The 16,146-nt window shown below is 50.4% G+C and overlaps 1 protein-coding gene across 1 annotated transcript in view; it reads right to left on the reverse strand.

The window, feature by feature from the left end:
• Positions 1–16,146, reverse strand: part of LOC123936514 (voltage-dependent N-type calcium channel subunit alpha-1B-like) — a 124,228-nt gene that overhangs the window by 82,239 nt on the left and 25,843 nt on the right. The window contains 6 exon segments of the mRNA XM_045997001.1: positions 11,754–11,807; positions 11,810–11,970; positions 12,878–13,047; positions 13,050–13,359; positions 13,361–13,492; positions 13,494–13,592. Coding sequence (XP_045852957.1) covers positions 11,754–11,807; positions 11,810–11,970; positions 12,878–13,047; positions 13,050–13,359; positions 13,361–13,492; positions 13,494–13,592 — 926 coding nt within the window.

A 16,146-nucleotide genomic window follows, 5' to 3' on the forward strand; every position in this document is an offset into this window, starting at 1 on the left:
AAGACATAAACCTAAAAATTCCAGAAGCTGAGTAAATCCCAAACACAATAAACCTAAAGAAACCCATGCCAAAATACATCATAATCAATCTTCTGAAATACAAAGACAAAGAAAAAATCTTGAAAGCAGCGAGAGAGAAACAACAGCTTACCTATAGGAAGAAAACAATTCGAATGACAGTGGATTTCTCATCAGAAACCATGGAGGTCAGAAGGAAGAGGCACACATTTTTCAAGTGCTGAAAAAAAAAGAACTGTCAACCCGGAATTTATACCCAGTGTAGACACCCTTCAGGAACGAAGGGGAAAATCCAGACACTCTCAGATGAAGGGAAACGTGGAGAACTTGTCAGCTGCAGATCTGCCCTAAAGGAAACAATAAGAAAGACCCTCTAAACAGAAAGTAAATTATGAAAGAAGAAATACCAGAATATCAGGAAAGAAGGAGAACAACAGAAGTAAAAGCATGGGTAAATGAACACACTCTCCTTCTCTTGAGTTTTCTACACGATGCTTGTCACCTGAGGCACAAACTAAAACACACACCGAGGTGTTCTAAAGGAATGTGGAGGAAATGATCATGACATCCATACACAGGAAGGAAAAAGAGGTGAACCTACTATATTTCACTTAAACTGGTGAAATAACAATCCCAGTAGACTGAGATGCGTTACTATGTAGTGTGATACCTTGAGCAACCACTTAAAAAACAATACAAAGAGACAGACTCAAAAGTACTGCAGATAAATCAAAATGAAACTCTAAAATACATAAGTAACCCATAGGAGGGCAAAAAAGAAAAAAAAATAAAGAAACGAGAGAAATAAAAAACAAAGAATAAACAAAAATTAAACAGCAGACTTGTCGTAACTCATACAATTACATCAAATGTAAATCGTCTGAATACGCCAATAGAAAACAGACCTAAAAAAGCCGATTAAAAACACGACCCATTCGTGCGCCGTCTATAAGAAGCTAACTTAAAACATAACCGTATAGCTGGTTTGAACACAGAAAGGTGAAAAAGATACACCACGCAAATATAATCCAAACAAAGTACGAGTAGGTACATCCATGTCCGATAAAGTAGACATCGGAGCGAAGAAAATCATCGGGCGCAGAAAGACACATCGCGCGACGCTGGAAGCGCCAACCTTTCAAGGAGACGGTGGTTCCACGCGCACGTGCTCAGCAGCCGCGACGCAGAGTATGCGACGCAAAGCCTACAGAACTGCGAGAGACCCGACAAATCCACGTTTCTGCTTGAAGACCTGAGCGCCCCTTCCCAGCCACTGACAGGTCCAGACAGAAAACCGGCAGGTGCTGGTATGAAATAGGTAACAGCTTGTCACGACTGAGGACTGTTTTTCAATTCCAAAAATACAGGTTTCATTGGCAAAGTCTACCAAACGTTGATAGGACAATTAGCACCGGTTCCCCACAGTCACCTCTAAAACACAGAAGAAACACTATCCAACTCAAATTATGAATTCAGTGCCATTGTGATACCGAACCCAAAGACAGCACAGAAAAATGAAAAGGAAAGAGAAAAGTACCAATATCCCTCATGAAGACAGAGGCAAAGCTCCTTCACAAAACATCCACAAGCACGATTCAGCAGTATACACAAACGCACACTGACACGGTCTACACGAATGTGCACACAGCATACCCAGAGGAGCGCGGCACGCATGGACGGCTGTGCACAGCAGCCAGCAGAGCTTACCCCAGAGATGCAAGGCCGACCTAGCATCTGAAGACCAACAACGCAAACGACCGTGTCACCGAAGAACAACCACAGGGTCCCATCGACGGAGGCAGAAACCGCTTGACAAAATATAGCTCTGACTTAATGCCAACACTCTCAAGAAAAAGGAACAGAGGGGAACTTCCCAACTCGATAAAGAACATCTACAAACACCCCCCCAAAAAAACCCAAAACTAAAAACGAGAGCTAACATCATCCTTCGCACCTTGAAAGACTACACGTTCCCTCCTCCCACAAGACGAGACTAAGAGAAGGACATCAGTTCTCACCACTGCTGTTCAACACAGTTCTGGAAGCCGACCGTGCAACGAGGGGGGAAGGAAAGAAGACACACACACATCAGAAAGTGAAAAATACACTGTCCACTAGCAGATGACTTGATTCTTTATGCAGAAAATCCCAAGGAATCTACAAGCACCTGGAGGGAAGACAAACCAAAGTTACATAATTTCTTTAAAATCGGATGAGAATGAAGACATCAAATGTCAGAATTAAAGCATACAATTACATTACTAATCAGAGGAAATTTCATAACCTTCAGTAATCACGTCACAAAAATTAAAGAATAAAATAACTAAGTGTCTAACTCAGGAAGCTAACAAATGAGCAACAAAGTAAAACAAAAAGGCAAGAGGGAAATGATAAAGATAAAATTGGGAAGTAACAGGTTAAAAACCAAAATCACAGTAGAACTATCAATAAAATAAAATGTTGGTTCTCTTTATGAAAACCTACAGCATATATAAATCACTAATCTAATCAACAAAAAAGGGAGGAAACATAAAATACACAGGATAAAAAATGATTAAGGGGGTAAAACAGAAAATTTTTAAAAAACTTAAGCCACTTCTATGTCTAACTATACATACATACATTGGAAAACCTCGATCGAATGATCATTTCTAAGGAAATTGTATCTACCAAACAGATCTCAGGAGATAAGAGGTAAGACGTTTAAACAGACAATATCCAGACAGAAAAGAAAAATTATCAAAGAATTATCCTTCCCAAAGAAACCAGACCCAGATGATTTCACGAGGGAATTCTACCAAATCTTTAGAGACCAAGCAACCCTAATGCTACTTAAACTATCCCAGAAAAGAAAAAGAAGAAAACGTTCTGATTCTTTCTGTGGCTCGGTAAGAGGCATAGCATAGAGAGAACACCCTGTGTAAACTGGCCCCGTGGAGGGCCCCTCAGTTTGATGACACGCACACTTCAGAACATGTGTCTTGCGCTGCAGTGTTGCTGGGGTTCTTCTGGCTGACATTTACGTAGGAGAAATGTGTACTTCCCCCAAACCCAACATAACATTTTTAACAGGTGGATTTATCCATGTGAGAGAGAAAGAGAGCGAGCGGAGGAGGAGGGGTAGAGAGAAAGGAAGCAGACGTCCTGCTGAGTGTGGAGCCAGACCCAGGGCTCCACCCCAGGATTCCGAGATGTGACCTGAGCAGAAATCAGGACTCCGCTGCTCGGTCCACGGAGCTACTCCAGCACCCCTCAATATAACATTTGTAACCCAAAAAACGTGGGAAAAAACTCTCAGCCAAGATTCCAAGTTCAGCTGGTTGACGATCAGAATGATGCGCGGATGTTTCTGAAAAGGGCAGAAGCCGCTATGAAGGTGTGCACAGCGACTGCCTGTGAACAACTAGTTTAGCTGTGGTGATCGGGGAAAATGCGGTGGGATTCTGCGTCCGAACGGGGTGGTTTTTACTTTCCTCTATTTACCTGTCCTTGAGCTGTATTCGTTAAGGTTTATTTATTTATTTTTAGAGGGAGAGAGAACGCACAAGCAGGGGGAAGGGCAGAGGGAGAGAATCTCCAGCAGACTTCAGCTGACCATACAGCCCAACATGGGGCTTGTTCTCACGACCCCGAGATCATGACCTGAGTCGAAATCAAGAATCAGACACTTAACTGAATGAGCCACCCAGGCACCACAGTCTGTTTTTAAAAATTAATTGGGGATTTTGAGTACAACCAACTTTAATACATTAAAATTTTTATAGCACATTATAATTTTCCCATTTAAGATAATAGGAAAGGGCAACAGAACAACATTTCATTTTCAGTCATGGATTGACAAAATTAAACATCAGGGGACTACACCGCATTCATACCTAAACCATATGATGCTTGAACATAGGATAGGAAGCTACAGAACACACTTCCCTTTAAAATACGCAATCAGGAGGGTGCGCTGTGGTCAGCGCTGGGAAGTGTGTCAACCTGATTCACAGCCCTGTGCCCCTGGGGCTAATAATACATTCTAGGTTAATAAAAACTTTTTAATTTTTTAAAAAATAAAAATATAAATAAATAAATAAAATACGTAACTATAGGATTGATGAATCACTGCCCTCTATACCTGTAAACCAATAATACATTTTATGTTCATTAATTGAATTTAGATTTTAAAAATAATAAATAAAACAAAATATGCAATATAATGATTTATAAGAAATACATGTGTGGTCACTCAGATGACCACAATATATTTCTCAGACATCTGGCCTTCATCCATAGTTCTTGAGAACGCTTCAGAGCCCTAACAGTGACACAGGTGTCTTGAAGGGTGACTTCTGGACTCCACCCAAAGGTGGAGCTGGTCCGCCGGAGAACGAGCCCTGTGACTAGAGGGTTGAGGCACTCAACCCCAACCCTGACTTCCAGGGAGGGGATGGAGGCTGGAGGAGGAACCAGCCGATGGCCAATGACTTAGTACATCAGGACCGCAACGACACCTCCATAAAAACCCGAAGACTGGGTTCAGGGAGCCTCGGGGCTGGTGAGCAGGCGGAGACCGGGAAGAGTGGCCAGCAGAGGGCAGGGAAGCTCCACACCCTCTTCCCAGCCCGCACCCCACGTATCTCTTCACCTCGCTCTTGATTCTGACATGCATCACAGCCTTTAGCGAACTGGCAAACGTTCCGTGTTTCCCAGAGCTCTGTGAGCAAGCCAAAGAACTTAGGGGGAGGAGTCGGGAGCCCAGTCCGTAGCTGATAGATCAGAAGCAGAGGTGACAGCCTGGGGCTCCTGACCGGTGCCCGAGGTGGAGCGTGGCAGGAAGTCTTCTAGGACTGAACCCTTGAGCTGTGGAGCCCGATGCTATCTACTGGTCAGCAGTATCAGAAGTGAGTTGGATTCTGGGACACCCTGCTGGTGTCTGAGAATTGCTTGGTACTGGGCGGAGGGGTGGCGGACAGGGAAGGCGTCCCTGTTGGAACTGGATCTGGAATTTGGGTCAACCCAAAAACCCTACCTCAAAGACTGTAGCACTTATTGAAATAGGAATTAATGGGTGCTGTACCTTGACTTTACTTACACACACACACACACATAACCTCTCAAGCCTAAAAGCAGAATCTAAACTCATACAGGCAGAAACAAGGGAAGGGAACCCCACCTCCATTGTTACCTGATAGCATATTAGCCAGTGCAATCATGCAAAAAAACCTTTAAAACAATTTTTTTAAAAAGGGCCCCTGGGTGGCTCAGTGGGTTAAGCCTCTGCCTTCCGCTCAGGTCATGATCTCAGGGTCCTGGGATGGAGCCCAGCATTGGGCTTTCTGCTCAGCAGGGAGCCTGCTTCCTCCTCTCTCTCTCTGCCTGCCTCTCTGCCTACTTGTGACCTCTGTCTGTCAAATAAATAAATAAAATCTTTAAAAAAAATAAAAGCAAAGGATCTTGAGAAGTCCAAGACTGGGAAGGAGTACTTAGTACTTATTTGTAGAAGTCTCCAAAATACACTTGGGGAAAAAAATCAAAGAGTCGATGCTAAAACTAATAGACAATTTGAGGGTTCAGGAAAGTAGTAGGATACAAAATTGCCATAAAAAAGTCAATAGCCTAGATTTCTGCCCCTAGCAGAAGCCATGACAGAAACCCAATTCTAACCCTTGCACCAGTAATAATCAGAAACAGGAGACATTAAAAGAATGAAAAGACAAGCCACAAACAGGCGGAGGTTATTTGCAAACCACATATCTGATAAAAAACTGGTATCCAAAACATAGAAAGGAATCTTAAAACTCAACAGTTAGAAAACAGTTAGTTAAACAGTGGGCACAAATGTCTGTTCTCATACTACAATGGAATTAAACTAGAAATCTTAACAGAAAGATAACTGGAAAATCCTGAAATATGTAGAAATTAAACAGCACACTGCTAAGTAATACATGGGTCAAAGAGGAATCTCAAGAGCAGTGTAAAAATATTTTTAACTAAGTGCAAATGAAACTCATCAGTTCGCGGGATGCAGCAAAAGCAATGCTTACAAGGAACAGATAGCACCGAAAGCACATACCGGAAAAGAAAGACTTAAAATCAGTGATCTAAGTTCCCGCTGTAGGAAACAAACACACAAACAGAACATTAAAAGTAAGCAACAGAAAAGACTTTAGCAAGAATAAGAGCAGAGGGCGCTTGAGTGGCTCAGCCGGCTCAGCGACTGACTCTTGATTCCGGCCTAGGTCACGATCTCAGGGTCAGGAGATGGAGGTACAGGTCGTGCAAGCTGGGTGTAAAGCTTAAGATTCTCTCCCTCCCGAGGCGCCTGGGCGGCTCCATGGGTCAAAGCCTCTGCCTTCGGCTCAGGTCATGATCCTGGGATCCTGGGATCGAGCCCCACATCAGGCTCTCTGCTCAGCGGGGAGCCTGCTTCCCCCCCCCCACCGCCTGCCTCTCTGCCTACTTGTGATCTCTGTCTGTCAAATAAACAAATGTTAAAAAAAAAGATTCTCTTCCTCCACGCCTCCCCCACCCTTCTCCCTCGCCAAAAAATAAATAAATAAGTACAATTTTTAAAAAAAGAATTAGAGCAGAAATCACTGAATTTGAAAACACAAAATAAAGAAAGAATATCAACAAAACCAATGCAACTGTTTCTTTGAAAAGATCATTAAATTTAGACTAAAATCATTCAGGCTAACTAAGAAAAAAGAGGGAAAACGCAAATTACTAATAGAAGAAATGAAAGAGGGGACATCAGTATTGATCTCATGAACATGAAAAGGATAACAAAAGAACACTATGAACACCTCTATGCCCATAAATTCGATAACCTACATGAAATGGGCCAAGTCCTTGGAAGGACAAATCTGCCAAAACTCACACGAGAAGAACTAGACAATGTAAATAGGGTTCTATCTATTACAGAGATTAATTCATAACTTAACTACCTTCCAAAACAGAAAGCATCAGCCCGGGTGGGTTCACTGATGAATTCCACCCAACATTTAAGGAAGAGATTATCCCAGTTGTCAACAATCTCTTTCAAGGGAGAGAAGCAAAAGGAGTATTTCCTAACTCATTTTATGAGGTCAGCATTACCCTAGTAACAAAACCAGACAAGGCATTACTAGAAAAGAAAACTATACACCAATATCTCTCATGAACATATGCAAAAATTCTTAACAGAATATTAGCAAATCAAGTCCCAGAAAGTATAAAAAGAATTATATATACCATAACCAAGTGAGATCTGTCCGAGGCATTCAAGGCTCTTCCAACACTTGAAAATCATTGAATGATCACATCAAAAGCCTAAAAAAGAAAAGTCACTTGATCATATCAAGAGACGCAAAAAGCATTTGACAAAATCTAACACCCACCAATCACAAAAACTCTCAGAATACTAGGAATAGAGGGGAACTTTCTCAACTCGATAAAGACTATCTTTAAAAAGCGACAGCTCACCTCCTGCTCAATGATGAGAAACTTGAAGTTTCCCACCAAGGTCAGGTCCACAAGGCAAGGATGCCACCTCTCACCACTCCTTTCAACACCATGTTGGAAGTCCTTGCTAAAGTAATAAGACAAGAAAAGAGATAAAACATATACAGATTGGGAAGGAAGACATAAAACTGTCTTTGTTCACAGATAATGTGATATCTATATAGAAAATCCAAAAGAATCAACAAAAAACTCCTGGCACTAAATGTGATTTTAGCGGGGCACCTGGGGGGCTCAGTGGGTGAAGCCGCTGCCTTCGGCTCAGGTCTTGATCTCAGGGTCCTGGAATCGAGCCCTGCATCGGGCTCTCTGCTCAGCAGGGAATCTGCTTCCCCCCGACCCGTTTTCTCTGCCTGCTTCTCTGTCTTCTTCTGATCTCTGTCTGTCAAATGTATAAATAAAATCTTTTTTTTAAGTGATTTTAGCAAGATTGCAGGATTCAAGGTTAATACACAAAAGTCAATGACCTTCCTAGTTATCAACAATGAATAAATGCAATTTGGCATTAAAAGCATGGTATCATTTATATTAGCTCCCCCAAAATTGAAATTCTTAGGTATAAATCTAACAAAATATGGACAAGACCTACATACGGAAAACTGAAACTCTGATGAATGAAATCAAAGAACTAACTAAAGACAGAAATGCTCCTTGTTCATGATCAGGAAGAGTCAATACTGCCAAGGTGCCAGTTCTTCCCAGCGTGCCCTGTAGATTCAATGCAGTCCCACTCAAAATCTCATCAAGTATTTTACGGATAGCAGCAAAACGATTCTCAAGTTTATATGGGGAAGCAACAGACGCAGAACAGCCAACATTTCAGCACAAAAGGAGAAGAACAAAGAGGACCAATGGCACCCAACCTTAAGACTCCCTCCAAAGTTACAGTGGTCGAGACAGTGCCATCTCGGTGACAGAACTGACAAACAGAACAACGGAACAGAGTAGAGAGCTCAGAAATAGACCCTGGAAACAGAGCCACCTGACCATCAGGGCAAAGAAGCACAGGTAATCGGTGGGACAAAGACCATCTCTTCAACAGCGGGAGCTACAACCCCGGATGTCCACATGCGGGAATGAATGCAGACACAGACATTACACCCTTCACAAAAGTCATGTCAAAATGGCTCGTAGGCCTAAAGGGGAAATGCAGAACCATGAAACCCCTAGGGGATGACATCGGAGAAAACCTGGATGACCTTGTTTATGATGACCTTTTAGATACACCACCAAGCACGTGAGCCATGAAAGACATAATAGGTCAGCTGGGCCTCACTGAAGTTGATCAATTCTGCTCTGTGAGAGACAACGTCAAGAGAACAATTAGATGAGCCACAAACGGGAGGGGAAAAGCTGCGAAAAACACAGCTGATAAAAAAAGGAGTGTTATCTAAAATTTACAAAGAACTCTTGAAAATCGAAAATAAAAAAACAACCTAATTTTAAAAACGGGCCAAGGATCTTAACCAAAAAGGTAGTGCAGATTGCAAATAAGTATATAAAGGCAACGTGCCACATCACACGTCATTAGGGAAATGCAAATTAAAACAATTGGGTGCCGCTACCCACTTACAGAATGGCCAGATCTGGAACACTGACCATACCAGATGCTGGCAAGGGTGTGGAGTAATGGGAGCGCTTGTACGTTACTGGTGGTAAAATGCAGAATGCTACAGACAGTTCAGTGGTTTCTCACAAAACTGAACACACTCTTGCCATATAATCGAGCCATTGACTCTCCTTGGTGTTTACCCAAAGACGCTGAAATCAAGTTCACACAAAATCTTGCACACAGATGTTTTTAACAGCTTTATACACAATTGCCAAAATTTAGAAGCGACCAAGATGTTCTTCAGTAGATGACTGGATAAAGTGTGGAACACCCAGACAATGGAAATATTACTCAATGCCAAAAAGAAAGGAGCTTTCAAGACATGAGAAGACATGGAAGAACCTTAAACACGTATTCATAAGTGCAAGAATCCAGTCTAAAAAGGCCACGTACTACAGGATGCTAAACATATTGCATTCTGAACAAGGCAAAACCATGGTCAGTAAAGACATCAGTGGTTGCTAAAGTTGGGGAGGGGGAGGGACGGAGAGGAAGAGCGCAGAGAATTATTAGGGCAGGGCAAATACTCTGTGTCATATTACAGTGACAGCGATATGTCATTGTACCTTTGTCCAAACCCATGGTACGGGCAACACCAAGAGTGAGCCTGAAGGTAAACCACAGACGTCGGTGGTTACGCTGTGTCCACGGGGGCTCATCCCTGGTAAGATGCAGCATCTGACGGGGAATGTGGGTAATGGGGGAGGCTATGTTTGTGTGGGGCACGGAGTCATGGGAACTCTCTGTACCTTCCTCTTTGTTTTGTTTTGAACCTTAAACTGCTCTTCAAAAAATTAAGGCTCAAATTTTCTTTCAAATAAGAAAATTAAAACGTCAGCCAAAGGTATGAACAGTTTTCTCACCAAATAAGACATACAGATGGCAAATACACAAATGAAAAGATGCTCAACGTCCCATGTCATTAGGGGACTGCAAACAGAACAAGGAAATACCCTTACATACTTACCAGAATGGCAAAAACACAAAATACTGACAGAACGGGATGCTGGAGAGGAGCTGGACGAACGGTGCTCACTCACTGCGGGCGGGAATGCCAAACGGTACAGCCACTTGCTTAGACTACCAGCCCTTTACAAAACTAAACACAACCTCACCTTGCAATCCAACAGTCAAGCTCTTAGCTGTTTGCCCAAATGAGCTGAAAGTGTATGTCCATACAAAATCCTGAACATAAATGCTTACAACAGCTTTATGCATAATTGCCAAAATTTGGAAGCAACCACGATGTCCTTCAGCAGGTGCATGGATCAACTGTGGAATGGCCAGACAATGGATTACTCTTCCCCGCTAGAGAGAAGTGGGCTAGCAAGCCATGAGAGCACGTGGCGGAACCCTACGTGCACACTGTAAGTGCAAGAACCCAGTCTGAAAAGGCTGTGCGCGGTATGATTCCAACTAGATGACATTCTGGAAAAGGCAGAACTACAGAAACAGTAAAAAGATCAGGGGTTGCCAGGAGTTGGGGAGGAGGGACTGCACCTGACTCACAGACAAAGCCAGGTGGGAACCTTGGGCCCATCCTGGAGCTTAAGCCAGAGAAAAGCAGACCAAGAGTCTGGGAACACAGGCCCATCAGCACCCATGAGAGCTGAGACCAGAGAATGGGCCAGGGAGAGTTCGCTCCCAAGGAAGCGAAGGGCGGCGGGAGGCCAAAGCAGCCAGAGCTCATGCTCCAGCTACCCCTGGCACGGTACACTGGTTCCCAGGCCCCAGATGAGAGCACCTGCCCAAGAGGTGAGGGGTGCGTGCACATGCCTGTGTGTGTGTGGACACATCTGCAAACACGGGCCGGCATTGCATGGCCCTTGGTCTTCTCAAGACTAAACTTCGTCACACCTTGCATGTGAGCTCAGCTCCCACGGCCAGGCCCTCTCCAGCCGGCCCCAGGATGCTCTAGCTTTGTGCTCACAAGCCATCGGTGCACCTGCTGCACACAGTGTCTGGGACTGTGTCTGACCCCTCCAGGTCTCTCTGTCCCTACTAGACGGAGTGACCTGCAGACACAAAGAGCCTCTTGCTTGCCTCGTACCCTCAGTGCCTGCACATGGCTGGGCAGGGAGCAGCTGCTCAGTCAGGAGTGTGGGAGGGAGGGAAGGGAAGAAGAGCTCAGGCCCAGGCCTGTGGGGACCTCAGAGCAGGGGTCACAAAGCACGTAAGTCGTGGGAAGACCACTGGCTAGCTGTCAGCCCCATCAGGTCTGGGGCCGAAGTCCGTAGCAGCTTTCACATAACTAGGAAGAGTCATGACCATCCTAGGGTCTGTCTTCCTGATGAGACTTATAAGTCCCACAAGGGCGGCCCTGGTCCCGCTCCCTCCTGCTGTCCCCCAGCACTACACCCCGGCTGGCGCTTAGCTGGTAACTTGCAAGTATCTTTGGAAGGGAGGACAACAGCGCTTAAGTGACATGGGATAGTAATAGGGCTCCTCGGGGCCACTGGAAAACAGAGAGATAGCAAGGCACGGACGCCGAGCACAAAGCACTTCCTCTCCAGCTGGTCAGACAGTTCACACAGGCAGGCTCCATCCCCAAGCAGCTGTCATGGAGGGGACTGGGGGAGAGCCAACCGGGCCTGCACAAGGTGGGCCCGGCCCCACGCAGATGGGAGATACTCACTGGGAACAGCTGTGGTCTCCCCAGGAGGGCCAGTCAGCGTCACCGGGATGTGACAGTGGCACTCAAGTCCGAGGGCTGACTGCCCATCCACGTGACGTTCCGCTGATTGTCTGCATCCTCTGGCTGTTCCTCCACCTTCTGCAGACAAGTGCTGGGCAAGGCGTGCACAGGGCCCGCACCCACGGGTCCACCGGCCTCCAAGTCACAGTGTGGCTCCCTGAGACCAAGAATGCACGTCAGAGTCCGATGCAGCCCCCAACTGCTATTCAGTCTGCAAAACCCAGCTCCTTGTGCGCCTGTGCCGACCAAATACAGCCCCGGCCACTTCCTCTGCTGCTCTGGTGTTTCCTCTGGTTTTTATCACTTTGCACATTTCTGTGCTTTTAGGGCTGATTCTCCTGCCCGTGCCTGGCACGAGACCAGGCACGGCTGCCATCACAGTGTCTAGAAAGGGGACCGTCTGCAGCATGAAGACGCCGGTAGGAGGGTTTCCCTCAGCTACTCCTCCGAGAGCCAGGACCGAGAGGCCCAGCACAGGGCTCTGCACAGAGACGGTGCCAGGACTGGGCTGACCCTGGCTGGTCTCCTCCAGCTGCAGCAGTTCTTGCAGACGGCTGGCCTTAGCCCGGGTGCTGCTGCTCCCAGAGTCAGAGTGGGATCCTGGCCCAGCCCGAGGCAGGCTGGACAAGGCTGCTGTGGAAGGGCAGGAGGCCCTCTGGGTCATGGCCCCCCAGCCTGGCCCTATTCCCTTCGACCATTTGGCCCAGTGGCCTCCTTAGGCCTCAGTCGGGCTCTCCCACGTTTTTCTTTTCCCTGGGCCAGCATGCTCTTCCCCGCCAACGTGTCCCACACCAGTCCCAACAACTTTCCCCATGCCCTCTTTCCCGCCGGCTGCCTTGGACTAAAGGCCCACATCCAGAGCATACCCCGCCCCCCAGTTTTAAGCAGTCTACGCGACACCCCAACAAGGCAGGATCGTCACCGCCACAAGAGAGATGGAGACAGAGGGCAGGGGGACCAGCCGCGACAGGGGCCGCTGGGCAGCTCCGCACCCCCAACCCCTGCACCCCGCCCCGGCCCTCCCCGGCCAGCCGCTAGGTCCACCCCGGCGCGCGCTTCCTCACTTGGGCTGGTGGTTCCGGAGCTCCTGCTCCTGGTCGCGCTCCTCGCCGTCGCGCTCCTTCTCCGCCGCGTCCTTCTCCGCGTCCTCGCGCGAGGGCAGCGCCTTGTGCCGGGCCCGGTGCCGCCGCGCCGGCTCCTCCCCGCTCCGCGCCTCTCGGGGTCCGGCCCGGGGCCGCCGCGGTGCCGCGCCCGCCGCTCGCCCTTGGCGCCGCCGTCCCTGGCCGGGTCGGGCGCGTGCCGGTGCGCGCGGTGGCGTCGGGGCCGGCGCTCGGCCGCGTCCTCCGGGGAGCCCCGCCGGGGGTGACGCCGGCCGCGCTCGCTCCGGGCCTCCTTGCTGCGGCTGCGGTGCGCCCGCTCCTCCCGGGCCCCGGGCTCCCCGCCGTCGGCCCTCGGGGCGTCCGCCCGCTCCTGCTCCGCCGCCTTGTCGCGGCGCGGGTGGTGCCTGCGCGGCGGCCGGTCGGCGCCCTCCGCGGCCCCGCGCCCTCGGGCCGGCCTTGCCCCCGGCGGGGACGCGCAGCCCGTCTCGGCCCAGCTCCAGGAGCGGCCGGTGCAGGTGCGTCTCCACGTCGGGCCGCGGGGGACGCGCGGTGGCGTGGCGCAGCCGCTCCTCGGGTCCGTCTCCCGCGCAGCGCCTCGCAGCTGGGCCTCAGGTTCCGCAGCCGCAGCCGGCGGGCCCGCTGCCCCCACACCGAGCGCGCCTTGGCCGAGGGCTGCGGCCTGCTGCGGGGAGACGGGCGGTGAGGCCGCGCCGCCCACCTCTGCCTCGGACGCGGCGATGGAGCGATGGCGGGCGGGGGGCCTGGAGAGCCCTGGCAACCGGCGCAGAACAGGTCAGGGACGCCCAGGGGCCCAGAATTCGGCCCTGCCCCCCCATCATGGCCCCACCGACTGAGAGCACCAGCCTGCGGGTGGGCAGGGGGGCTCCAGGCCACCCTGGAGCAGCTGTCCAGGGGCCCTTGGCCAAGGGACGCAGGGCAGTGGGAAAGACAGGCACCAGCATGAGGTGGCAGACAGGCTTCCAGGGCAGGTGGGCTGCTGGCCAGGAAGGCCAACAGGGAGAGGAGGGGGCGGCGTGGGAATGGGGCAGGACTGAGGAAGAGGCAGGAGGCAGGAGCCCCCTGCAGCCGCCCTGGGGCGCTGGCCTTGCTTCAGCATGGAGCAGAGCTGACCAGGAAGGGCTTCTCCACCTCCGCTTCTGGAAAAACAGACACTGGCCAGGAGACGGGGGTGTTTGTGAGAGGCCCTGAGAAGAGGCGGGTCCCCCGGACCAGGGTGGACATAGCCCAGGGAGCAAAGGGCCGGGGCAGTGGCCCCCTCTCAGGGCCAAAAGATAAGCTGGGACTGCTCCCTACAGTGGTCAGCCTCATCCAGGCACCTGCCACTCGGCTCAGTGACCACTTGCTCCCAGGGGCCCAGCAGTTAGGTCTGAGGCTAGAGATGCTCCCTCCTGTGTCCTCAATGCCCCCCACTCTCCTGGCTCCACAGAGAGCCCCTGCCTTCCACCGGCACAGAGAGAAGCCCCCCAGCACCAGGAGTGGCCTGTGCTCCAGGCTCAGCTGTCCCTGCACAGGCCATCAAAGGTTTGACCACCCCCAGCCTCATCCACATAGTCACATGTCGGGCTCCCAGCCAAGGGTACATGAGAAACCCTTTGCATTCTGGAATCTGTGCTGAATAAGGCCTCCAAAGTAGGCGACCCCAGCCCCACCCTGGCCAAGCAGGAACCTCGTCTGAGGCCAGAGTCTTGCCCTTCAGCCTCTGGGGGTTTCTGGACCCACTGTCGTGGTAGTTGGTCAGAGCCACGCTGTGCTGTGGGCTGAAGTGGCCCATCTCCTCCAACCTCACGGCAACCTCCCTACTTCACAGATGGAGACACTGAGCCTACACTCACAGAGGGCCCTCCAGCCAAGTCACTGACGCAGCCAGGGTCAGACGCGTGCAAAGACAAGACAGGAAAAAGGTCTCTAAAGAGGTGAGGCCATGGCCAGACCCCTGACTGCACTGACTGCTCAGAGTCACAGCCTGAGGGGCCCCGGACCAGGGCCTGGGCTGCACGGGCCACCGGTATCAGGGCCCTGGGCCACTGAGCACCATGCTGACCTGCAAAGCCAGAGGTGGCCAGGCGAGGGGGCGGCCCAGTGCCTGCAGCTCGCCTGCACGAAGTGTGTGATGCCAGATCCAGCCCCTTTGGAGGGGAAGTCCAGGCTCCAGTGCGGGGAGCCACGTCCAGGGCACTGCCTCACAAGAATGGAAGCCAAAGAGCACAATGTCTGTCCCTCACCTGGGAGCCCGTGTTGGGCAGTCAGGGCAATGCATGGGGGACAAGTGTGGCCTCTCTGGCCATCTGCTAACCAACACCATCAACTGCCTCGCCAGGTCCTGGCCTCCCTCCTCTGAGCCATCAAAGCTGCCCTTTCCTGCTCCCAGGGACACCTTGCAACAGACCCCCCCACCTCCTGTTTCCGTTCCTTGGACTTCAACCTAGAGCCCAGGGGACCTACCCATCCCAGCCTGACACCAAAATGTAGGACCCAACTGTGAACAATGCTGAACCACATGAGATGGGTGATAGGAGCCCATGAGGGCCGACAGCCAGCCTGGCCACGTGATGCAGGCTGGGACGCAGCGCCCCGTGGCCCTCAGGGTGAGGGCTGGGTGCAGCCTAAGACCTGGGCCCGGCTCTCCGCCAGAACAGACAGGCGGTGAAGACAGTGGGGACAGTGTGCAGGCTGGGAGCTCAGGACAGTCTCCTGGGGACACGGCCCTGCTGTCCCCAACCCTAGCTGCAGCTCCTTCTCTCCCAGAGACCAGCCAAACCCCACGAAGGGACGACTTGTCCGGTCACATACAGGGTGCCACGGAGCTAGCAGACTCCCCCAGAACTTCCCGGGGGAACAAGACACGGAGCAGCCGGGCTCACACAGCCCCCCAGGTTCCTGTGGCTCTGATCCTGCTGGGTCACCTCTTCGGGCCCTAAGGACACCTGGAGCTGCCTGCACCCGCCCACTGCTTGGAGAGGTCTGGCTTCCTCGGGGACCGTGCAGCAGGCCTCCCCTCCTTGCTGGTGTCTGAGTTGACCTGCACCAGGCTGCTGCTCAGTCCCTGCTCTGTCTGGTTCATGAAGCAGTGTGCCACCCGGGTCTCCGCACCTCTCCACGGAGCTCGCAACACCAAGAACGTGAGAGCAAGGGCCAGGCCACCGTCTGAAACACAGAGACAGTGTTCCAGACCAAGTCCTCATTGTAAAAGGCTCTTTAAGGAGTCACACGGG

Source organism: Meles meles, unplaced genomic scaffold (assembly GCF_922984935.1).
Source record: "Meles meles unplaced genomic scaffold, mMelMel3.1 paternal haplotype, whole genome shotgun sequence".
Taxonomy (NCBI): domain Eukaryota; kingdom Metazoa; phylum Chordata; class Mammalia; order Carnivora; family Mustelidae; genus Meles; species Meles meles.